Source organism: Eubalaena glacialis, chromosome 8, assembly GCF_028564815.1.
Source record: "Eubalaena glacialis isolate mEubGla1 chromosome 8, mEubGla1.1.hap2.+ XY, whole genome shotgun sequence".
NCBI classification, from domain to species: domain Eukaryota; kingdom Metazoa; phylum Chordata; class Mammalia; order Artiodactyla; family Balaenidae; genus Eubalaena; species Eubalaena glacialis.
In genome coordinates, this window is record NC_083723.1 from 70,978,566 (window position 1) to 71,005,497 (window position 26,932).

Sequence of the window (26,932 nt, forward strand, 5' to 3'; positions counted from 1 at the left end):
AAAAACTCCCATTATAGTTTCATGAAATCTGCCTGCTGTGGAAAAATATCAAAATGCAGTCTCACATAGGCTGATCATGTTAGAGTATAATATTTATTAAATTTCATCATTTATGATCACTCTCACAACCAAATTAATCCTAACACAAACTTTCACATTTAGAAACACAGACAGCAAACTGATTTTTCAACTATTTTGCTTACATGTACTTTTCAACTGTCATGCAGTGCTCATAATTAGGAGATACTATACATTAACCCTCTCATATTATGCTTATTAAGAACCAAATTCAGAGGGTAGAAAAATGCCAACATAAATTCATTCTCCAAAACTGCCCACGAATGTATTGGCACTGTTCTTTCTAATCATATATTTATAGTACATTCTTCAGTAAAAGGTATAACGGTAGTCACATAACAATAGTTATGATGAGGCAATATCATTTCAAGAAAGAAATACAACAAATGAAACTAAAAATTGAAGAGAAGCAATCGGGGCATATAAAAATCATTTGAGAACACCACACAAACTCCAATGCTTTCCACTTGCCAGTTGGAAAGAACATGCACAAAGTTTTCTTAAGACAGTTGTCAGGAGTGCATGAAAAATTGGCTTTCATGTCATGTATGTTGAGAGAAGATCAATGCCATTGAGGAAAAAGGACTGTGTTCATTATCTTTTGGGTCTGTCTATATCATCTATAGCTGAGAGAAGTTTTTGTCTTGCTTTCTTATTGATATGGGATCCCAGGCAAACATTTACCAGATTGGTCAGCTGCTTCGATGAATACTCCTGCTCAAAAAAAGAAGATTCATATTTAGTACACTAAAACACATGTATGTGATCAATGCACAAAACAGGCAGACAGATATTCAGGTCTCAGTGGATAGTTACTGAGCACTAGAAATCAGTGTAAAGCAGTGGAAACTGTAGTCAAGACATGGAAGACACACTGTTTACAGAGCTGTAATAGTGGGGAATAAGGATATCTATAGTACACACTTGAAACAGGAAGCACTAGAATCTTTTTAACATGGCACATAACATACCAATTAAGATCACACACTATGCTTCTTTCTATGACAGTCTTTGTTATTAGGTTATCAAAATACACTGACATTTCAAAATTTTAAAATGCCACTAAGTAAGCAGTTTCTAGCACTGTACCTTTTGTAAACATTTTAGGTAAAAGAAAAAAATCTCCAACCACAGAACAACTCTTCTGAGATATAGCAGATGAATCAGGTAACAAAGGACAAAAAGTTACTGGTGTTTAAACCCTCATATTATAATTGGTAGCTAGAAAGTAAAATTAAGACTACAGTTGACCCTTGAACAATGCAGGGATTAGGGGTGCTGACCCTCCATGCAGTGGAAAACCTGCACATAATTATAGTTAGCCCTCCTCATCCAAGGTTCCTCTACATTCGAGGATTCAACCAACTGAGGATCATGTAGTACTATAGTATTTACTATTGAAAAGATTTGCATATAAGTGAACCTGTACAGTTCAAATCCATGTTGTTCAAGGGTCAACTATATAAGTATTTTTTTGCTGTACAAATCAATTTAGTTCCTGAATTTCAGATAAGTTGTTAGGATGAGCATGAATAGGAGCTCATCAGAAAGTTTTACATCTTCATTTGGTTCTGGAGGATGAACAGTAAGAGTTCAGCTCGGGAAAGAGTTGTGTACTATCATCTAATAAGAAAAGAACATGTCTTCACTGGAGGTAACCAATAAAGACAGTGCAATTTCAAAACATGAGAAAGAGTTCATCTTAAAAATTCAGCAAACTGCTCAGTTTGTGTATCTGATCTCTGAGAGCACCTGTAAACACCTCATAAATTCTCTCAAGTAATCACTCAACATTTAGAAAGTACCACGCAAGCACTGCACTAGACATTGTGGAAAGTTCTCGGAAAAACAGGACAATCCGGGCTGCTGGGAAAATTTCACCGTGCTACAAATATCAGTTAGTTAAAGCTTTTCCAAAATATGATTACTAAAAATTTTAGTCCACTATATTAAAAGAAGAAACCCTAAAATGGGCATCGTTCTTACATCACATAATGGACCTCTACGAGCTGTGCTTTTCCTCTTCAGCTACTTGTCCTTTTACCCCAAACCCCTTCCTCAGTACCAACCCCAAAGTGTTTACAGCTTACTTTATTAAATGGATTCTAGCAACATCAGCAGTTCGTCTGCATCTGGTTTGGCGTTTTGGTTCTCAAATGACGGAGGTCAATGGGACAAAAAGTGGTGACATTTTTCTCAATTCTGGTGTATTGATTAAATCACTGAAAATAACATGTACATTTCTACTTTGCTCTCAAAGATCTGAAACTGCCCTACAGTGGGCACATTTACACAAAGTTCAGGCTAATGGTCCAGACTAAAACTCATTTCATTTTTCTAGAGTGTTGAAACTAGAAAGGATGAGCCTGATAAAGTAAATATAAATAACTCCTTACTTCCTTACCCAATCAAGTGAAATAAAAATTTACTTAGCTTTTCCCACGATGTTTACAGTATTAATAAATGTGAACACTAGAGTTACTGATGGAATAAGATTTGGTGATAATTTTAACACGTCTCATATTTTCATTAAATCTGTCTTCACATACTGCCTATCTAGACAAATGATATATAATAACAATCATACCGAAAAGCTCCCTGTATTGAGCATTCTCCGGTGATATACGTTGAGTTGAACTGTGTCAAAAAAACTCAGCATCCAAAATAACACTTGCTATAAGTAGTATTTTTCTCTACTTACCTATATATTCACACAAAAGAAAAATAATCTCATCTATACTTAAGGTAAAATCTAAAGTAGGATGAGGTTAAATTTAGTTATTTAAATATTAATATACCAATCACCACTACTACATGTCAGTGTGTTCAGGCCATCACCCATTCATTGTTCAGGGCTACAAGAAGGTTTAAGTTATATAACAGACTTTAGCTTGTGAATCATTTCAATGTTGCTATATTCAATTTGTCCTGATGTTAACCTACTTCAGCCTTCTCCTACAACACAGCTGCAGGATAAACACAGCTAAAGTTCAGACTCTGGCTGTTTTTCCAGATAATTACTGCTACAGTTCACAAAGTCTCAAAAGGATTTGATTAGGCAAAGGGCATTGCATAAACAGTGCGAATATGGTAAAGAACTGGCATAATTAGTTCATGCTAAAAAAGCAAATGTTTCTATTTCACCCATATGATTTTGAATTATATAATATACTAGACAAGAACAGCACAACGGATAAGGAATAAAAACTTAATTAACTGTTTCCCAGCTCTCACCCTATGCTCTTTGATCCAGCGTTCCATGTCATTCTCAGTTAGATAGTAGGCTTTAATATAGGTTTCCACAAATTCTTTATCTGGAATCGGTCTAATATCTGTTAGTTTTTCAAGTTTCATTAAAAACTGTTGAAAATCCAATTGCATCAAGGCACGACCCTCATTACTACACTTCTTGACGTTGGCATATCTAAGACACACAAGAATAAAAAAACATAAATGATGGGATGGTTAGAAAAAGAAACCTTTAGGTACTTAAACTTTTCTCTAATCCACATTTGGTGAGATTCTATGAGAAAAAAGAGTACATGAGCCTTGAGTCAGAAGGACTGGGTTGTGTTCCAGCCCTGTCACTAAGCAGTCATTTTACCTATCTGGGCCTCAGTTTCCTCATTTGCAAAGCAAAAAGATCAAATAACTTCTAAGGTTTCTTCCTGCTCTACAGACCATAGTTCTGCCTACTCAATCAACATAATCATCTGTAAGAATGTTAAACTGGTATTTAACTGGTATTCCAGTTAATCTGGCTGCCAAGATTTATAAAACTAAGCTATGAATATTCCCAAGTAATCTTAGCTTCATAAAACTGTTCAATATTTTAACTACTCAATGCAAAGAAAACAAATGAAATAATTCTCCCGTAAACATTCAGCAAACCTAAGAAACATGTAAACATATAAGCATAGAAAGTACATACATATTTTTAATAAAAAAAACACTTTATAGACTTATTCTGAGACCCCACACTACTAAAAAACTGTGTTCCAAGGTGGACTAGTAATAAGAATAAATATGTTAACCCTAACAGTACATTTTATTATTCATAAGTCAGTGTCTCATTCCTTCAATCATACAAAATGTGGAGAATTCAACACTAGGAAATGAGGTACTTCCCCTAAGGAAATCTGCAAGAAAACTCATTTATATTATTTAAAGTGACCAAGCTTTTTTTTTTTTTTTTTAAATAAGAAGTGTTTTATACACAAATATAACATTTGTGATTCACTTTTCTACTATTAAATAAATTTGTTAACAGTCAATCCAGTCATGATTGTTGACGGAGAGCCATTTTGGGATTTTCAGCACTGCTGGTTTCAACCCTAACCCTAACCCTAACCGCTAACCCTAACAGATTGGATGGTGTATTATACAAAATGCCAAGGCTGTTGTCAGCTTGTCACCGTCACTTCCACTTTCAAACACATTCTTTTTTATAACAAATAAGAACCGACAAGAAATCAGATAAATGATAGTGTGAAAATTCAACTGATGTGCAATTCTAGATCACTGTGAATGGTCTTTGAAATAGCAGTTTGCTTCCCAGGGATATTTTAAATGTATTACTGATTCTTATTTGTATTCTAGATGTTACAGGCAGAGTAAGCATGGTCTCTGAGTAAGTGGGAAAATTACTTTTGATCTGTAAACTCAACATATGAAAGATTGATATGGTTTACAATGATATAATAATGATATTAACAGTGATATAGTGGTTATGAGGACTGATTTTGCCATTAGAAAATGAGGAGTTCATAAACCTTCTCTGCATTTAAAAACTGTGTGAACTTGGACAAGTTACTTAACCTCTTTAGCCTTGAGTTTCTGAGGCTAGGCTATCTCTCTGTTGACAAAACAGAGAGAATAATACTACCAAAGAGAGTTTATGTTGGGATTTGGTGATAGAACCCTGTGAAGGGCTTGGTTCAATAAATGACAAATAGCACTCAATGAATGCTATGTATAATCAACATTGTAATAATTGTATTAGGTAATAATAATTATTACTAGTTTAATTTTCAGATAACCATTAGATGCTGCTTTCCTCACTCCTCTACTAGTTGATTCTAAGTCACCAGCAAGAAATAAAAGTGACACAGTGGCGTTTAAGGTCTCCTTTCTAATTACATTCCAAAGTCAAACCTGAATTACTATAAGACTGTCTGCTATTTATCACTATTTATCACTATCTCTACCTATTCTCTGCATCCATTAGTGATAACATATACTGTTATTCATATATTATGATTTATCACTGAAGAATCAGATAATGCTTTCATGAAAAACTTACCCTTCCACAATTGTTCTATTAGCCAGACGTATACAATGTTCCCAAAGTATATTAGACACGGCCAAGGGTATCCGAACTCTCTTAGAAACTTCATTTAACCTCGTGTTAAACTGCTCAAATTCCTAAGAAGACAAAAATCGTGGCCATATGTGAATATAATTATAATGTTACATTGCTTTCCCATCTTAGAGGCAAAAAAGATTTTAAAACGCTCAGAATGAAATCAAGTAAAACAAAGAGAGATAATGCCAAAGATAATTTGGACTTAGTGTGAAGTGTTTTTTTAAGTATATCAAATTGAATAAATCATGTTGGAATACAGAGTACACTACATTTCATCTCAAAGGAAATAAGTGTCATTAACTGATTAAACAATGTTCAAGTGTTTCTACATCTCAAATTTTTCTATGACTGCCAGTATGGATTAAAAAGGCTTAATAACTAATATGTCTTTAAAAATATCTTTAAGAAACCCAGATTTTAAAAAAGCGTTTTAATGAGCTTTCACCTCAGACTGAACTATTTGTAATTTGTAGCTGTACTCCTTACAGAGCAATCTGATAAATTATTCTCTTTCCTAAACATTCTTTTAAAGTAAATAAATTATTACATACTGAATGATTCAAAAGTCATGTAATAGTTGTAAATTTTTAGCACCAAAAAAACTCCATAATATACATTATCTCATTACCTATAGAAAAACTGAACATTTTTATTACTTATTAGTACCTTTTGTGATACCACTCCACTAAAAATAAAATATATGTAACTAATTTAGACAATTCCAACAGCTACATGAAAGCAGATGGTTCACCCTTCAGTAAATTTATTTCTGATTTCTTTCGACTATTATCATCTAAATATGTTCATTTACAAAAGTAAATGCTGTTGATCCTTTCTCGACAATACAGTTCAAATAAATTTAACAAGCCTTAAAATGATATATTTTTCTTTAGTTTCTTCAATAGAGAAACTACACAATGTGTACCAAGTCAAGACTGACATGTGTTCAAATAACACACAGGTGGAAAAAAATCTGATCATCACCAATCAAGCTACCACATGATCGTTGTGTTATCTCTGGCTGCTTCCTAAATCACAATTTTTTAATGATTTTTGACAGTTAACTGCTTTTAATCATTTATGAGAAAGAAGTAGGTCTTCAGTCCACTAAGCTTACTTTTGAAAATCAAAGTAAATAAGTAATTGCTCTTCCTCTTTTTCATTTCAAGAATCTAGCAAAACAGTATTTGCTACTGTATTTATGCTTCACTACAGTAAACTCTGCTTTAGATTTCAAGAGTCATAATTCAATACTTTTCATTAATATTTTAAAGATAAATTTATATGCTTACTATATGAAGTGCCATTCTACTCATTGCTAAATCCAATGTTCAAGAATGCTTATTGTTAAATGAATAATAAAACTATTTCATTTTACTTATGATTCTTTTGGGACAGATTCTTTTACAGACTGCTTTTACCTAAAGATTTGGACTTGGAAAAGTAACAGAACAAAAGTTATCATAAAAGTTTCTTTTCTTTTTTTTAATATATTTATTTATTTATTTTTGGCTGCGTTGGGTCTTCTTTGCTGCGCACAGGCTTTCTCTAGTTGTGGCGAGCGGGGGCTACTCTTTGTTGCGGTGCGCGGGCTTCTCATTGCAGCGGCTTCTCTTGTTGCGGAGCACAGGCTCTAGGCGCACGGGCTTCAGTAGTTGTGGCACGTGGGCTCTAGAGCGCAGGCTCAGTAGTTGTGGTGCATGGGCTTAGCTGCTCCGCGGCATGTGGGATCTTCCCGGACCAGGGCTCGAACCCGTGTCCCCTGCATTGGCAGGCGGATTCTTAACCATTGCGCCACCAGGGAAGTCCCATAAAAGTTTCTTTATGAGAGAAAGTCTTAAACTGCTGAAACTTGGGTTCAGGTTAATAATCTGAATAACATTGGTTCTTTCTTATAATATTAATGTTTCTTGGAATTAAGAATAACTGAAGCAAGTAGCCTCTTCTAGTATGTATATTCACTGAAGGCAGAAGTCTCTTTTTTCTTGCATCCCCATAAGTACCATAATTAGCATGTCATAAAAAACAGAACCAATTTTTCAAAAACAGAACTGTTCAAAAAAGAAGGGGTGTGATTTATAAATTACATGTATCTTTTACATTCCAAATTAAAATTTCCAGCTGAAGTCTCCTAGGTGATCTAGAAATCAAAGTTCTTCCAGGGTGGCAATTATAGAGCATGCTTAGATCTCGTGCTAATACCTAGACACTGTTAACTGATCTGGCACCCTTAGTTCCTTGAGTCTGGGGACAGCCCGAGAGTCCTCAATCCAGCCCTCCAGAAAGGTGCCAGACATCACTGGGAGCTGGCACACCAGCTGAATTCAGCTGCTATCTCTGTTTTGATCTCTGGCTTTGTTTACTGGTTCTCAAGTGTCCCAGCCTATTATTTACTGCCTTGGACTAAGCAGGTAAGAATGTTGGTGTAAATGAGATAAATCAAGACCTAAGAAGGGCCAATTTCTTTTCGCTGACAAATACGAAAAGCAAAATTTTTCTGAAAGCTGTTTTCATTTTCTCAGATGCTCTTCCCTCACCTCAGAAGTGCACACGGTTCATTTCCTCACTTCCCTCAGGCCTCGCCTCAATTCTCACTTTATCAGAGTCCTTCTCTGACCATAAGTAAATAAATGGTATTCCTCTCCAACCCACACCCTGCCACTCTCTATCCCTCTTCTGCTGGTTAATTTTTCACCAGACTATTCATCACCTGACATATTATATATTAATGTATCTCTTTATTGCTGTCCCTGCGCTGGCATATAAATTCCTTGATGGCACATAAGTTCCTTAACTCACAACTATATTGCCAGCACCTAGATCAGTACCTGGCATATGTCAGGTGATTTATAAATATCTCTTGATGCATAAATGAAAAAAAATTACCACAATTCTTTCCAGAAAACTCATAAATGTTAAGTCATTAAACACAAAGGTGTTTGCATGACACATTGCAAAAGTATTGTGATTTCTGGAAAAAAAACTTAAAATAATCAGGGGTGTAGTCTCTTGCTAATGAATATACACAACTATAGAAATATCTTCTAATTAAACAGAAATATCCTCTTGTCACTACAGTCATGGCCATTGAGATTACATAATATGAAGCCAGCTAAGACACACTAATCAGACTCTAACTCAAAATGGGATATTACTGAGCAAAAACAAAAAATCTACAAAGTATTCTTGGGTCTAAAAGAACACAAAATTTGGAAAGAAATCGTAATCCAACTCAGGGACTTTAATATCGCAAGAATGCTAGAATGTGGTACAACCTATAATCTCACAATTTTGGAGCTATTGCAATTACAGGAATAATTCCCTTAGTAGAATTATCTTTAACAGAGATGTTTCCCAGAATACTTGCCTTTAACAGTGCATCTACATATATGTTGTGCTGTGACATAATTTCTTTTACATCCCATTTCACATTAGCCATTAGGAGCAGCATCTGTTCATAATCAATGGCTTTACCAGCTACAATCCAGTAAATTGGTTTGCGTAGTTCACTGGCTGTTGAGACGGTCTGAAATAAATTTCACAGAAATGAAACCAAATATTTTCTAAAAGTATCAAATTTCTAAAATATATTTTGTTCCTGTTTCTAGTACACGTATCTGAAAATAAAACACTATACACTTGGAGATTTAAATTATGAAAATACTTTAACTCGTGGGCAAGGGTCTTACTCAAAACATAATTTTGAGATATTCAACAAACTTGAGGCCACTGACAATTCAACTAAAAAACTACAGATTTTTTCACTTCTCTCCATTTCCATTTCCACTTCCACACTGCACCTCAAGATCCTGTCATCTCTCACCCACATTAGTCTAAAAGTCTTCAAACCAGTCTCCTGCCTCTAGGTTTGCCATCTGAGGTCCACTCTTCACACTTCCCCCAAAGTGCTTTCTAAAACACACACCCCACGATGCTACTCACCACCTCTTTCAAATCCTCCAGTAGCTTCCCAGTACACTTGGAACAAAGTCCAGCTCCTGGCTGGGAGCACTGTATGTCATGTGACTTCTGCTTAATCACTCCAGCCATCTTTCTCATCACTGGCCCTCTTCCCCTCTCTGAGAATTTGAATTTTCCTTAGCTGCTCACAGGCACCATGCTCTCTCATCTGTAGGTCTTCATATAAGCCACTACCTTAGTCGAAATATACTCCTCTCACCCTCTTTCTCTCTGGTCCAGTTTTTTTTTTTTTTTTAAAGATTTTTTAAAATAAATTATTTATTTATTTATTTATTTTTGGCTGTGTGGGGGTCTTCGTTTCTGTGCGAGGGCTTTCTCCAGTTGCGGCGAGCGGGGGCCACCCTTCATCGTGGTGCGCGGGCCTCTCACTGTCGCAGCCTCTCCCGTTGCGGAGCACAGGCTCCAGACGCGCAGGCTCAGTAGTTGTGGCTCACGGGCCTAGTTGCTCCGCGGCATGTGGGATCTTCCCAGACCAGGGCTCGAACCCGTGTCCCCTGCATTGGCAGGCAGACTCCCAACCACTGCGCCACCAGGGAAGCCCTCTGGTCCAGTTTAAACATCACTTCCTCAAGACAGCCGTTCTAGATAACCTCCCCCCAACCATACCCCCTCTCTGCCTCCAGTCAAGGTTTAATACCCTGCCACTGTTTCTTTCCCTTAACTATACTTTATTGTAATATAGTTTTAATTGGCTCTTTCTCTTACTAGACTAAAAGTTATATGAGGTGCTCAATAAGTATTTATTTAATACAGGAATTCATGAATGAATAAACAAATATTCTAATCCACCTCTCCTGAGGTTGAGAGACTGACCACTAGTTAAAAAAAAAAAATAACCTAAATAACATGTGACAGTCCTATCTTGCTCACAGTTGAAATGATATATAAGACATGTCTGACCTGAGAATAAAACTGCTGAAGAAAGGGTTTTTTGACTGCAGGCATCACAGCATCCAGATGTGGCTGAAGGAACTCAAACTGTTCAGCCAAGAATACCCTAAAGGGAATAAATAACCCACCATGTAAACAAAATACAGTATTTAGAGCCTGTCAATATTTTTTGTGTAACTAATCTTTAAGATCTCTGAGCAAAAGTTTAACAATTAAAATTATTTTCCATTTTAAAGAACTACCTTGCATTGCCACTTGACACACTCATTTACAATTCACACAAAAATTAATGCTGAGTTATCAATGAACGTGAGCTGATGTGAAAGAAGGATGACTTCAAAGGAGCTAATCTGGTTACCACAAGGTGTACAGTTATGCTGCTTTGCATGTAAGATATGAGCACAGATAGCACAAAAGATTGAAGAAAGAATACAACAGTATTTTTAGAAGGATTTCCCATGTAATTACACACAACAGACCCATGAATTCACAGATTTAACATCTGACACTTTTCAGAAATAACCCAAACATTCATAACAGGAAATAAAGTGGAACTTGGCTGAGACACAGATGTGAACTTCACATGCATACACGAGACATACACGTGCATGAATCGGAATCAATCAGCTGAAGACTGCTGGTAGTCATACTGTTTTTCACTACTTTTTGTTATATACAAAAACTCTTAAATTATACTGGACCATATTTTATGGAAGAAGTTATATGCTCTCATTTTACTAAAGAACTTGGGAATTTATAAAGGTCAGGATGCACTCCTGCTGATGTCAAGGGTCGACTACATTTAACACTAAACTGACAATGTAACTACAGTTTCTCTAGAATCGTAATTCAACGGGAAACTATAAAGTACTATACTATAATATGCTTTTCTAAAGTCTTACTTAAAGCAAGGATCATGCTGCTAAAGAATGAAACTTAAAAGATTACCCTCCTTCCATTTATACACCTGAAAATCAACCATGCAATTTTAAAAACTGATTGGTAATCTATTTTAGGATATACTTCTCAGAAATATTGAGTAATTTAAGGAATATTTAGAAGTGGGAAATGCATACAGCTAGAATACAGTGCTTACTTTTATAATCTTTCTTAAATATTTAATGGCAAAGCAACTGTTTTTAACAACTTACAAGGATTCTGTGGCTACCACTCTTTCCGCCAACCCATACAATGTATCCCCAAATGTCAAAACCACTAGGTGACTGAGGTGAGGGCTCGGTACCTTCTCCTTTCTCTCTTCTGCTGCTGTGAGCGTGGCAGTAGGATCAGCTGAAACTTCCTGAAAATATAACATACATATACACACACAGCCTGAAATAGCAAATCTAATAGCAATAACCCATGTGATTTTACAAAACTGGAGCTATAATTAAAATGCTCTCAGGCATACATTAATTACACTTAGTTTCAGTTCTTTTTTTCCTCCTTTTACATTTTCTAACTACTAGAACTTTCCTTTTTATACTAAGTGAAAATGATCCAACTCCATATGCTATTATCTGTGCATGACCTAAAATTGGCCAACACAAGGAATCTTTATGAATTGACAAATATTTCACAGAGACAACAGTGAGATGCCCTTCAAGAACTTGTAAACGAGGAAGAACAGACTGCCTCTCCAGGACCAGGCTGGTAAAATCCAAAATTATGGTGTGATTAACCATTTCACACCTAAACCTTAATCAAGGTAACTTTGGTATAATCCCAAGAAGGCAGGACTGAAATGTAGTTCTAAACTGAAACAGAAGCAACTGTATTGTATATCTCTAGGGATAGATTACTGACCTGAAGGAAGATGGGAAATGGAAATAAAAGGGATGTCCAAAGAGCAGAGTGGGCTGAGCCTTAAAAGATCCTCAAAGAAAATTACAGCGCAAAAATTGAATATAAACAAATCTAAAAGTGTACAAAATGTAAATCTAGATTACTTTTTAAATCAATTACATAATCACCAATCTCTAACATTTGCCTTACGAATAAAAGAGACATCAAATGCATAGGACTCTGGGAGTATAACAGGTTTATAAATTTTGCAAAATGGAAATAATACATTATAAAACCTTTCAAGTTAGAAAATGGTTTTATTCTTGTTTAGTTCTTTTTTATATCCTATACTCTACTAAAGGTATTGTCTCTCTTCAATCTCTAATTACTCAATTAGCATTTAAAAGTTATTTTGGGAACAACTGTGCTTTCTCTAAGGAGAATCAGGATAAGGGAACTATGCAAGTTAATCAATGTCACAGCTCCACTATTTATTTCCTTCTACTAAAAAGGAAAATAATCACCCCACTACTGCCAAAAAAAAAAAAAAAACAAACAACACACAAATCACAAAATTACCTACGGTTTGGTACCAATTGGGTGCCTGTGCTATTTAATTTAATTCTGGTGGCTATTTATTTAATACTTTTTTTATTATTATTATTTTTAAGATTTATTTATTTATTTGGCTGTGCCAGGTCTTAGTTGCAGCACACGGGATCTCTGTTGCGGCATGTGGGATCTAGTTCCCTGACCAGGGATCGAACCCAGGCCCCCTGCATTGGGAGTGTGGAATCTTAACCACTGGACCACCAAGGAAGTCTCTGGGGGGCTATTTAATCACCATCTACCAGACTGTCCAAGTGAAGAACCTTAGAATCATTCTTGACCACCCCCTCTTCCTTTGCACCTCCATCATGCCTAAACAGACACCTCTCATTTGTTTCTTCCTCATGTCATTACTTCAGTAATACCTAGGTTATCTTTCTAAAATGGAGATGTGATCATACCACTCCGTAATTTAAAAGTCTCAACTGACGATCCCTTCCTTACAGAAAAAGAGCCTAAACTTGTTGCCACGATATTACTCCTTTACAAACAGCTACCTTTCCAGTCTCATTTCAAGATAATCTCTACACCCCTAAGGTCTAGTCACACTGGACTGCTTACTACACCCGTCCTACTGACACTCCTGTCTTACCAGCTCTCTTCTCCTTGCCTGCCTGGCTCTTACCTCATTTTTTAAGTATGAACTCATATTCACCTCCTGTCTATAACTTTCTCAGTCTCCCAAGAAAAATAACTATCTTACTTGTGTTAATATTGCCTATACATATATATATACCTGTATGTGGCATACAGCATACTTTATCAGTTGTTATTTTCTAACTCTCCTACCTCATTGTGAGTTCTTGGGGGGTAGGGACCAATTTCACCCTCTTTGTACCTTAAGTCCTTGGCATGCCTGTTGACATTAGCAGGCCCTCTGTTAGGTTCATTGATGGAGATGATGATAAGAATCTTCTCTTCCTCTCCTATTATCCTCTTTCAAGCCCATTCCAACCAGGTTTTTGTCTGCTTCACTCCAAAGAAAGAGTAAGCAAGGTCCCCACTGGCCTCGTTATGGCCAAATCCAATAGCCAACTCTGAATATCTATCTCTGAATATTCCCCCTGACCTTTAAACACTGGAGTGCCCCAGGGTTCAGTCCTGAGACTTCTCTGACTTACATTCTACTCCCTACATGATTTCATCCGGTCTCACAGTTTTAAATGCCATCCACATGCCAACAGCTCAAAATTTATATACTTGCCCTGACCCCTCTCTCATCTCTAGCACATTTAACATATCTGAAACTGAACTCTTGATGTCCTCTTCAAATGTGTCCTCCTAAAAGTTTTATCCATCCCCATTAATGGCATCTCCATTCTCCAGAAGTTAGGTGCCATCCTTGACTCTTCTCAGTGTCACACTCCTCTTATAATCCATCAACAAATTTTAATGTGTCTACCTTCAAAACAGATCCATTTAGGGAAATACACTTCAAGAGAGCAAGAAAGTCGCAAAATGTCAAGCTGACATAAATAAATGGTATGTGCTTATTGCACACTTAAATGGAAAAGCTCCTAAACAGGATCCATGTTTCAGCTTATACCAGTATAGTAAGGAAAGGATGTACAACTCTTTGAAGACTTTAAAAAAATGAAACCTTAATCAATCTTTACTCTCACAGTGAAAGTTATATTTTTAGCCTTTCCTGCCAGTAATGTACTAACACAAAGAAAATTAATACTTATGGACTTTTCTGGATCAATTTAAAATACATTTTTATTATCAAAGATTCAAAGTTGGCCACAGGTCTTAAACAGTTTACCATCACCAGGTAGATGACTAAAAATTCACATTTCTGGTACCATTACCACCTATACCAGCTTCCTTTCCTGCTTGTCTACTATTAGACAATTTTTCTTAGACTTTTATTTGATGTGTCAAACAAATTTTCTTAGTTTACAGTGAATTTATATGATAAACAATTTCAGGTGGCATTTTAAAGAACATAATGATTCCATTTTGCCTTTTACAGCTTAAAGAGAAGCAAAACTTAGAAGATATATATGGAGAAAGTAAAATTACCAAAAAAGTGCTTATTAAAGTTTTAACTAACACATGGGAGAAATATAAGGAAAAATACTACCTCCATCCAGTGGTTCCAGATTAGGCTATAAATTATTTTAATAGCCAAAGAATGTATTGAATAGCAAGAAACCAATTAATGTTCTCTGCCAATGTAGATGCAAATTAATGAAGTGAAGAAAATTTATATACCAGCTTATGAAAACCTGAGATCAAGGTCTAGTAAATGACAAATATATTTTTTAAAATAATAAAACGATGCTTATCAGTATGCGTAATAACTTAACATGTAAAACCTTGGAAATTTTCAGAAAAACTTCTACTGTATTGTTGTAGTCTTATCCATCAGAGGAGTGGGGACTGTGGAGAGGCTCTGTCAAAGGTCAGTGCTCCTTACAAACTGACAGAGGAACAACGGCTCACACAGTCTTCTGATCCAAGGTGCAGTCTTTGATTTAAGAGATGCTAAGAATAAGGTCTTAAAAAAAAGATATTTTTAAAAGACAAGGTGGCAAAGAAAAAAACAGGCACATCTATCAATTTACTGGGGAGGGGTGTGTAGCTGGTTTTAAAAAAACGCGTTTCTAAAATTGACTATTACACCAATTCAGGAAAAAACTTATCCAATGAACAAAGAACTGGTCTGACAGATGCTACAGATACATTGTTATCGTTAGATGGGTGACAGCTTGTCTTAAATAACAGCTACTTTGGTCCCATTGTTTACTGGGTCATGCTATTTCATTACACACTGTATGGCAGCATTAAATCCACAGCTTAAGGGTCAGATCTGGAACTGTGGTTTGACAATCATAAGCTAGTAACTAGCAGAGCTGGCAGAGAAACGCTAGAGTGAATGATTCTAGTGGTATATTTCAGCCCACCTATCTTGAGGCATTCAGCCAGAAACAAGAAAAACTTCAGCTGTGGACTAAGATCTGGAAAACAAGATCTTCAGGTCAAGGTTATACTAAGTATCAAACAAGGAGAAGCAAAATCAAAGCAGATAACTGCCAATGGGACTGAAAGCCAATGATGGATTTTACACAACAAAGACCAAAAAAAAAAAAGAAAGAAAAAAGACGAAGAAATAGATGGCTGTGTCAAACAAGGAGGCTTGACTCTGAAAACAAAGATCAGGATTAAGTGGACAAGAAAACAAGCCAGGTTAATCCAGGAGACACCAAACTCAAGAATTCGAGTTTATTCATTTACTCTATAAACATTTATTGAAGAGATGCTATGTGCCAAGGTAAGTGCTAGGGCTATGAACATATATTAAAACAAATGCTGGGCAAAAAAGATCTCCAAATTTTAAGGGGGATGGATGAGACGGATACAGGTTATTTCCTCTGTGTAAACAGTGCTCACCTGAAATATCTGCACATGCCTCTCTCACTTTATTCATATCTCTGCTTAAAAATCACTGCCCCATCACTCTGCTTCATCTTCTTCTTGGCACTGATCAGTATCTGACACTCTTATACATTTATCTGTCTCTCTGCCCCAATAAGATTCAAGTTCCAAGAAGACGGGAATTACCTCTTTTGTTCACTGATGACTTTCCAGGCCTACAATGCCTGGCATATAATAATTATTCCAAACAAGTATTTCTTAAAAGAATGAATGATTCCATTGCTTTATAAAAACTTCAATAACAGAAGTATGCTCATATTATACAGCTTATGAGAAAAGAGGAAAGTGATTGCTTATTTGGGTAAGTGACGGAATAAAGGAAAATTCATAGATGCAGAGAAATGCACTGAATAACAAAAGTTTCTGGCTACAGTGACCAAGCATAAGAAAAACTTTTTTTCTTATTTTAACTGCTTATGTTGGCTTAAACACTATAGAGGATCAGCCCTGTTTCGCTACCTAACCCAGCTTTTTAAAACATGCATTTCATCACATGACACAGTTAAGAATCCAGACCCCCTACTGCATAGCCGACTAAACCTAAACTTCTCAAATGTTAAAGCCATTTATAAAGTCGTCCTAAACACTCTTTGCAACACAACTCTTTGGCATAAACTGGTGCCCCATCACAAAAATCAGCCAAAATTTGGGCCAGGCTTGCTCCCACCTCAAGGCCCTTGCTCAGCCTCTGAACCTTAACTTCAATGCCATTCTTTCTCCTCTTCCCCACTGATCCCATGCCTACTCTTCAAAGTCTAGCGTAAGTCTCACTTCCTCCTTCAATCATTCTCTGACAGTAATTTTGAACATAAACCTTTCTTCTCTTTGAACTTGTACTGCATGTAGAGCCAATATCATATTCTTTCGTGTATACCAGCTTTCTCTCTCCATCAGACTATAAGAAACCTCCATTTTACTTCCTGCATGCCATTAATGTTCTAGGGACACAGGAACTCGATGTACACATAGAAATACACTTACATGTACTTGATTAGATCGCCAATTTCTATTTTAAATAACCTAAAAGAATTGATTACTTACCAGATCAATGAGGCTTTCTTGTATTCTGTTTAGAGTTGTTCTTAGTCTACTACTGCTAAGACCTAGTCCCGTGGATTCCAACTGAAAAAGAAAACGAGAGGCATGTTAAATTGCTGTGGAGATAACCCTGCAAATGTTGTAACTTCAAATTAGTGAAAAGTAAGTATGTGGTGAGTTTTCACTCAGATACTTAGCATTCAGAGGGTTTCCAAATTGCATTTAAAAATACCAAAACATCAAAGACAGAAATCAAATCTTAACCCTCAAAGGAACAAGAGAGCTATTTACATAAGTGCATTTACAGGTCACACTAACATCTATCAATCTAATGGATTTATCAGGAGAGAGTTCACCAGAATTTCTTTCCCACAAGTTATTATTTTTAATTGCAAAACTTAAGATTTTTAGATACTTAAAGAATCCAAGGATAGGAAGGGCCACACTGATAGAGAAAAAACAAAACAGAGATGATACATACTTTTTTTTTTTTTAACATCTTTATTGGAGTATAATTGCTTTACAATGGTGTGTTAGTTTCTGCTTTATACCAAAGTAAATCAGCTATATGTATACATATATCCCCATACCCCTCCCTCTTGCGTCTCCCTCCCACCCTCCCTATCCCACCCCTCTAGGTGGTCACAAAGCACCGAGCTGATCTCCCTGTGCTATGTGGCTGCTTCCCACTAGCTATCGATTTTACATTTGGTAGTGTATATATGTCCATGCCACTCTCTCACTTCGTCCCAGCTTATCCTTCCCCCTCCCCATATCCTCAAGTCCATTCTCTAGTAGGTCTGTGTCTTTATTCCCGTCTTACCCCTAGATGATACATACTTTCAATATCAAGAATGAGAGCATGGATAACACTACGGATCTAATGTTGAAACACCAGAAGGATAATAAGGGAATATTATGAATAATCTTATGCCAATAAATTTACCAAACCAGATGAAACAGACAAATTCCTTGACAAGCTCATATTCTAAAAATTGACCTAAGAAGAAATAGAAAACTTTAGCAGCTCTTTATTAATTAAATTTCATTTAATAAAAACCTTCAAAAAGTACTAGTCCTACATAGACTCTCAGAAAGTAAAAGAAAAGGGAATGTTTCCCAATTGCTTTATGAGACTAATATTACTCTGATTCCTAAACCAAACAAAGATACCACAGAAAACGTAACTACAGACTCCTAAACTTTATGGACACAATTTTTAAAAATCCTTAAAATATTAGCAAACTGATTCATGACCAAGTGGTATTTGTCTTGGGAAAGCAAGACTGGTTTAACAGCCTAAAATCCTACTTTGAAGTTAACCAATGTATTTCACCATATTAATATATTTCTTTAGGAAAGAAAGTTATGATTGTTTAAATAGATTCAGAAAAAGTCATGTGACTAAATTTATCCTTTCATGATAAAAATTCAGAAAAATTCAGTAACAGAGGAGAGTTTCTTCAACATGACTACAGGCATCTATAAAATAGATAGCATCATACTCAATGGTGAAAGGCTCAATGCTTTCTATCCAGGATAGATGAAGGTGGAGGGAACAAGATGAGGTCAACTCTCACCACCTTTTTTTCTTGAGAGGTAAACCCTTTGACTTCAAATCATTTTTTTTATAACATCTCTATTGGAGTATAATTGCTTTACAATGGTGTGTTAGTTTCTGCTGCATAACAAAGTGAATCAGCTATACATACACATATATCCCCACATCTCCTCCCTCTTGCGTCTCCCTCCCACCCTCCCTATCCCACCCCTCTAGGTGGTCACAAAGCACTGAGCTGATCTCCCCATGCTATGCAGCTGCTTCCCACTAGCTATCTATCTTATATTTGGTAGTACATATAAGTCCATGCCACTCTCTCACTTTGTCCCAGCTTACCCTTCCCCCTCCCCATGTCCTCAAGTCCATTCTCTATGTCTGCGTCTTTATTCCTAATCTGTCCCTAGGTTCTTCGGAACCTTTTTTTATTCTTAAATTCCATATATATGTGTTAGCATACGGTATTTGTTTTTCGCTTTCTGACTTACTTCACTCTGTATGACAGACTCTAGGTCCATCCACCTCACTACAAATAACTCAATTTTGTTTCTTTTTATGGCTGAGTAATATTCCTTTGTATATATGTGCCACATCTTCTTTATCCATTCATCTGTCGATGGACACTTAGGTTGCTTCCATGTCCTGGCTATTGTAAACAGAGCCACAATGAACATTGTGGTACATGACTCTTTTTGAATTATGGTTTTCTCAGGGTATATGCCCAGTAGTGGGATTGCTGGGTCGTCTGGTAGTTCTAGTTTTAGTTTTTTAAGGAACCTCCATACTGTTCTCCATAGTGGCTGTATCAATTTACATTCCCACCAACAGTGCAATCACTAAATGATTAGTGATGTTGAGCATTCTTTCATGTGTTTGTTGGCAACTCTTGCCACTTTTATTTTACATTGTGCTGGAGGTCAATTTTTTGTAATTGACCTCCATCATACAGATATATATGCTGTATGAGGCATACGGATTGGAAAATATAAGGCACAGAGATTGGAAAAGAAGAGGTCAAGCTAAATACTAGATACTTCCCTCTAAGCACTGATTTAGCTGTAGCCCACAAATTTTGATATGTTATGTTTTCTTTATCATTCACTTCAAAATATTTTCTAATTTCTTTTGTGGTTTCTTCATTAACCCAATCTTTATTTAGATGTGTGTTGTTTAATCTCCAAACACTTAGGTTTTCCTATTTTATTGATATTGGTTTCCAATTTAATTACATTGACATCAGAAAATATATTCTGTATGATTTCAATGTTTTAAACTCATTACGACATGTTTAATGGCCCAGAACATATGGTCTCTCCTGATAAATGTACCATCTGCACTTGAATATATATCCTGCCATTGTTAGGTATGTTGTCCTACAAATATCAATTAAGTCAAAATGGTTGAAAGAGTTGTTCCAATCTTCTGTGTACTTGCTGATTTTCTATCTAACTTGTTCTATTAGTTACTCTGGTGTTAAAATCTCCAGCTGTCATTGAAGTTTTTCATTTCCTCTTGAATTCTGTCAATTATTGCTTCATCTAGTTTGAAGCTCTGTTACTAGGCACATATACATTTATAATCATTATGTCTTCCAATTGAATTGATCCTTACATCATTAGAAATCCCTCTATCTCTGGTAATACATTCTGTTTTCAAACTGATTTTATCTCATATTATAGCCACTGCAGCCTCTTTATGCTTACTGTTGCATGGCATATCTTTTCAATCCGTTTGCTTTCAATTTGTGTTTTTTGTTATTAAGTATGGGCTTTGTTTTTAATCCATTCTGACAATTTCTACCTTTTAATATAAGTATTTAGTCCAGGAAAATTTACTGTGGCTGGGTTTACATCTACCATTACATGTTTTCTTTTTTTTTCCTTGGTTCCTCCTTTCCTGCTTTTTCTAATTATATGATTTTTTCCTTTTTTTAGAATCCTACTTTAATTTTCCTGTAGGCAAAAGTTAAAGTTCTTTGTATTATTTTTCATTATTCTTCTATGGATTATAATATACATTCTCGATATTTCACAGTCCATTTACTGTTAACAATGTACTGTTTTACATAATATATAGAAATCTTGCCATCTTATAGGTCCACATCCCTCCACATACCATGCTATAGTTGTTATATGTAATACATTTACATATATTATGAACTCCAGAAAAGAATGTTATAATTTCAGGTTTAAACAGCTATATGGTTTAAAAAGAAATTAAGTGGAAAAAGAAAAAAACAACAACAACAATCTTTTGCATTTCCCCAAGTAGTTTCCATTACCAATGCTTTCATACTTTCTGAGGATTGATGTTTTCATCTGGTATCATTTTCCTTCACTCTGGAAAACTTCCTTCAACACTTCTTGTATTACATGTCTGTTGGTGACAACTCCTCTTAGTGCTTTTTTTTCTTTTTATCTGAAAATGTTTTAATTTCATATTCATGCTTGAATAGTATTTTTGGTGGCTATAAAATTCTGGATAGACATTTTTTTCTTTTCTTTCGGTGTCTGAAAGGTGTTGTTTAACTCTCTTCTAGTCTCCAGTTTCTCGTGAGAAGTCAGCTGTTAATCAGATCATTGGTCCCTTTTATGTCATAAGTCTATTAAAGTTTTCAAGAGACAATTTCCTCATGAGGTACCCCACTAGACTTTTCTTTGTGTTTATTCTGTTTGCTGTTCATTTAGCATCTTGTATCTGCAAATTTTTGGACAGTGTTTCTTCAAATATTTTTTCTACCTCATTCTGTCTCTCTCAACTCCACCTGGTATTCCAATTAAATGTATGTTTGACCATTTGATATAACTTAGCATGTCCCTAAGGTTTTGATCGTCTTTGTTTTTCATCTTTTTTTCTCTATGTTCTGCATTTTGAATAATTTCTATTGATCTATTTTCAAGTTCACAAATTCTTTCCTCTGTCATGTCCATTTGGCTAAGTACATTCAGTAATTTTTTTTAATTGCTGGAACTGAATTTTCAGTTCTAGGATTTCTCTTTGGTTTTCTTCCTACTGTTTCTGTTAGAACTTCTTATTTCTCTACTGAGATGTTCATGCATTTAAAACATGTTTTGTTTTACTTTATTGAAGATAGTTAAAATGGTCCATTTAAAATCTTTATCCCTTAGTTCCAACATCTTGAGTTCAGACTATATTGATTTTCTTTTTACTGAAGGATGTATTCCTCTTTTTTGGCTCTATGTGTTTAGGTAACATTGGATTGCATCATCCATTCAATTCTGGAGATTTTGGATTCTGTTATTTTTCTCCAATAAGTACTGTTTCCTTTGTTTTCAGTATGCAATTTTCTTGGCCAGGCTTGAACTATAAACTATCTCTTGTGTAGCAGCTTCAGTCTCTATTCTGATCTTTTTTCTTTGACTGGCTGCAGTCAGTCTGTTCCACACAAACATGGTTCATGGGTTAGTCAGAGATGTGGGTAGACAGAAATTGGGGATCCCTTCTCTGACTCTTCCCCATCTGAACTTCTCCCTAACTCTTTTCAGTGTTCCCAGTTTCCTGGCTTCACTTTTCTGGTTCCCCAATCCATAAAGACTATAGGTCTTCTTACGCGTGTCTCCAGTTATGTGCCTCAGGGACTGCACTTAGTCCTGGGCTAAAGGCCACGGAGATGGAATTTTTTTTTTAATTAATTAATTAATTAATTAATTAATTAATTAATTTAGTTTTGGCTGCGCTGGGTCTTCGTTGCTCTGCCCGGGCTTTCTCTAGTTGAGGCGAGCGGGGGCTGTTCTTCGTTGCGGTGCGTGGGCTTCTCATTGTGGTGGCTTCCCTTGTTGCAGAGCACAGGCTCTCAGAGCACGGGCTTCAGTAGTTGTGGCACGAGGGCTCAGTAGTTGTGGTGCATGGGCTTAGTTGCTCTGCGGCATGTGGGATCTTCCTGGACCAGGGCTCGAACCCGTGGCCCCTGCATTGGCAGGCAGACTCTCAACCACTGCGCCACCAGGGAAGCCCGGAATTTCTTTTTATAGCTTCCCTTTCCCCAACCGCTAGAGTGAACTCCCACCAGAGTCTATATGCTTCTGTTCACTCTCCAGCATCTTCAAGAAGTTGCCTTTTGTTTTATAAAACATCCAGGTTTTATAATTGTTTTCTGCAGGAAATATCATCTAATAAGGTCTCAGTCCCTCATACCCAGAAATGGAAGTTAATTCATTCTTAAAAGTTTAGATTTTGAATCTGACGCTCTACAAAAAAACAGTTCCATTAATGAAAGTTAACTTTAAATGAGGCTCACAAACCGTTGTCAAGTAATAACCCTCATAAGATTTACTTGGATAAGAAATAATTAGGATATCGGACTTCCCTGGTGGTGCAGTGGTTAAGAATCCACCTGCCAATGCAGGGGACATGGGTTCAAGCCCTGGTCCAGAAAGATCCCAGATGCCACAGAGCAACTAAGCCCGTGCACCGCAACTACTGAGCCTGCGCTCTAGAGCCCGTGAGCCACAACTACTGAGCCAGCGTGCCACAACTACTGAGCCAGCATGCCACAACTACTGAAGCCTGCACACCTACAGCCCGTACTCCACAATAAGAGAAGCCACTGCAATGGAAGCCCGCGTGCTGCAACTACTGAGCCCATGCGCCGCAACTACGGAAGACCATGAGCTCTAGGGGCCGAGCGCCAAAACTACTGAGCCCACATGCTGCAACTACGGAAGCCCGTGCGCCTAGAGCCCATGCTCTGCAACAAGAGAAGCCACCACAATGAGACACCCGCGCACCGCAATGAAGACTAGCCCCTGCTTGCCACAACTAGAGAAAGCCCGCGTGCAGCAACAAAGACCCAACGCAGCCAAATAAATAAATAAATAAAATTATTAAAAAAGAAATAATTAGGATATCAATCCATGTCTCCTAAGAATCTACTATGTGCTTACTACTGCATTAAAGTAAGCTACAGAATGGTCTTCACAAAAGAATGTGAACAGGAAGGACCAAGGAAAACATAACTCAAGAGTTGAACAACAGAAGGCTTGAGGCAAGGCAAGACAAAGCAATACTATGAGTACCATTATTATAATAGAATCAAATGGATTAGATATATACTACAACATGATGTAGTAGGCTATAACCAGTTCAGTGAAGAGTAGGAGCTTCAGGAGTAATTAGTATGAACAGAAAAAAAGCCCTTAACCTAATGCATACACTGTGTCCCCCTCCCAGACAATGACTTTCTAGAACCCCCAGGACACAATGAGATGCTTATTCTTCCATGAGCAGCAACCATTTAAATTCACTCATACAATTCTCTCTCTTCTGGGCAGGAAGCAGCAGTAGCCATGTTAAAAAGTGCAAGTAAGAGGTAGAGTAAATGCAGTATTCACTCTTACAAACTCGCTCATATGCACATTTTGTTCTGGTTCATAGAATACAAACTGTTTCTAATACAGCATATGGGTGAACATCCAGATAGAAAGAAACCCTTATAATTAACAATATTGTTTGAATACAGTGAAATGGCTTTTACTGAGTCTTACAGGATTAAAATGCTTTTAATATAAAATATCAGACTAATGTTTTCTTTAAAACATAACAGATTTTAAATAAAATATGCAGCATATTTTACAGTGAGCACCTACCTGCACTTTGCTAACTTTCATCAGGTTCTAGTGAACCCCACTGTAAACAAATCTGTGCCAGTGTCTAATCAGCTAGAAAGGCACATCCAAAAGCACTCAGTTCCCAAAGTTTCTGAAGGACTCTACTTGAACACATCTTATCAAAACTGTGGTCCAGAACTGTTTTAACTAATATGATAGTCACAAGTCATGTGTGGCTATTTATATTTCAAGATAAACTAACTAAAATCAAGTACAATTAAAAATTCAGTCCCCAATCATACCAGTCACGTTTCAAGTGCTCAAAAGCCGCTTATGGCTTATGGCTACCATACTGGACAGTACAAATATAGAACATTTCCATTATTGCAAAACTTCTCTTAGACCGCACGGGTCTAGAGGCACAGTCCAAGAAGACAGAGTAAAGCTCATGTAGAAGACTGAACGATTCTGACAATTGGCTAAAACTCCAGAATGTCTTTCTTCTTTAATATTTATTTATTGAGTGATGGATTAGTACATATTTTATAGTAACATAAATTCTACAGCAACTTAGTTTCTGATTATATTAGTATTCTTTTTAATTTTGCAGAGTTAAGAACATAGGGAATTCAGATCCCATATTAAAAGATCATGTCTTTGATATACTTGTAATCACAGCAAGACTATGAACATTTATATGATGAATGTAGTTATCCATTAAAATTCACAAGTTTTTGAAAAGGTACAAAATATAGTATGTGAAAAGTTAGTATTATGAGTATGCTTTTATACGAAAAACTGTCAAACATGTAGGTGAACTACATAATTCCCAAGTATCAGATCAGTTACCTGCTTAATACTGTGCTGTTCTCCTTAGGAGTAGAAAAAGATAAACTCAACAAGAGCTTTGGAAACACAAAAAGGAGGTGCAGGAAAATTAATTCTGTGGCAGGTTCAGTTCAAAGATTTTCAATTATTTTAAATAAATATTTGCCATTATCTTCTGAATGTAGTAGTGCCTGCTAAGGTTGTTAGCCAATATTTAAAATGTCTCATTTACTGTGTAATAATTACACACTGGGCCAGATTTAAACAAGGCAACCTGCAGATTTTTCATCACCAAAATATGTCAAGGTTAGAAATTGATGCTGTACTTTTTCTGCCAAAAATTTGAATAACATACAATATGTTTATCATATCAAAGCTTAAAATTAATGTATTTTAAATAAGGTGATGGAGCACACAAAAAGCTAATCTCAATAATATGTTGGATTTTTGATGGATAATTTTCAAATGAATGTTATTTATGTATTTTATACAGAGAGAATGAACTTTTTACAAAAACAAATAAATTTTAAAAGAAACAGACTCCTCCCCCAAAAGGTTAACTTACTGAATCATTCCGACCAAAAAAGGTATATATTGCATACAAGTAATAATCAAATAGCTGAGACATGAAATGGATAACATCAAAAGCAATTGGTTTAAGAATGTTCATCATCTGCATATATTTACCTGAAAAGAAAAAAAAATTAAATAGAACAAAATTAAAATCTGTTAGTCTATGATTATTAAGAAACCATAAAATTACTTTACCAAAGTATTTTTTTAATGAAATATTACATTCCTCAGTCACACCAGCCATGCCTCAAGTACTCAACAGTCACTTGTAGCTAGTGGCTACTGTACTGGACAGCACTGATACAGAACAGTTATACCATCTTGGAAAGTACTACTGGATGGCACTGATATAAAAAAATACCTACAAAGATTTCTCATATCATTATATTTGACTGTTTGTCTTATATTTATGGAACTCTTAAACTAACTCTTCTACAATGACACTGTACAAACAACACAGTTCCTCATTTCTTGGAGATTCCATTTCAAACAATGCCTTCAAAAATGTTTAGGTGTAATAAAACAAAAGACAATGTACTTGAGGAAGAGTGGGGTTCTTTTCATAAGCTTATACACACATAGCAAAAGTAAAAAAACAAGAAGAAAAAGGACACATGGAAGACACTTCCCATTCCCCTGAATCCTAGCCCTGTGAAATCTAGCATCAGAGGCTAAGAACATTTCTTTATCACTACATCACTCAAGAGCTCAATACTCGCAAAGTGCCAAGAACATATCCCTCCTCATTCCTTCCTTTGGAAGATGCCAATATTCCACTCTTTTTCCTCTAAACATATGACACAGTTACAGAAAAAAATTTAAAAACCAAAATGTCTGCATTCATAAACTTGTTAATGTGTTTGAAGGGTGCATGGGAGATGGGCTGAATCAAATAACAAACAATAATGAGTCCCTAATTGTGTTTATTTTTTATAGGAAATAATAGGGAAAGAAGCATATCTATAAAAAAAAAATGCTCTTCTGCAGAAGATGTTAAAACAGGCCATTTGCTTTATTTCCAAATGAGCAAATAATTCAGGTGCTGGCTCTACTTTATGTAACTGCTATAAATTTTAAATTGGTACTATTGAGGACACCAGGATTCAAGAGAAAACACATTAACTGCAGTAGAAAGAAATGACAAATTTACTCTAATGGAAATGTCTACTATCAAAACCATTTCTTTATTATCTAAGAACTCAGTCCATCCGTCGTAAT

General features: G+C 36.0%; 1 protein-coding gene across 2 annotated transcripts in view; it reads right to left on the reverse strand.

Moving 5' to 3' along the window:
- Window positions 1–219: 219 nt before the first annotated feature.
- Window positions 220–26,932, reverse strand: part of VPS50 (VPS50 subunit of EARP/GARPII complex) — a 130,134-nt gene continuing 103,421 nt past the window's right edge. For both annotated transcript variants that reach the window (XM_061197789.1, XM_061197788.1), the window contains 8 exons: window positions 25,707–25,828; window positions 17,192–17,272; window positions 11,467–11,615; window positions 10,325–10,421; window positions 8,811–8,969; window positions 5,381–5,502; window positions 3,313–3,502; window positions 220–792 (listed from right to left, as the gene is read on the reverse strand). In XM_061197789.1, coding sequence (XP_061053772.1) covers window positions 673–792; window positions 3,313–3,502; window positions 5,381–5,502; window positions 8,811–8,969; window positions 10,325–10,421; window positions 11,467–11,615; window positions 17,192–17,272; window positions 25,707–25,828 — 1,040 coding nt within the window. In that variant the 3' untranslated portion in view covers window positions 220–672. The remainder of the gene's footprint in view (window positions 793–3,312; window positions 3,503–5,380; window positions 5,503–8,810; window positions 8,970–10,324; window positions 10,422–11,466; window positions 11,616–17,191; window positions 17,273–25,706; window positions 25,829–26,932) is intronic.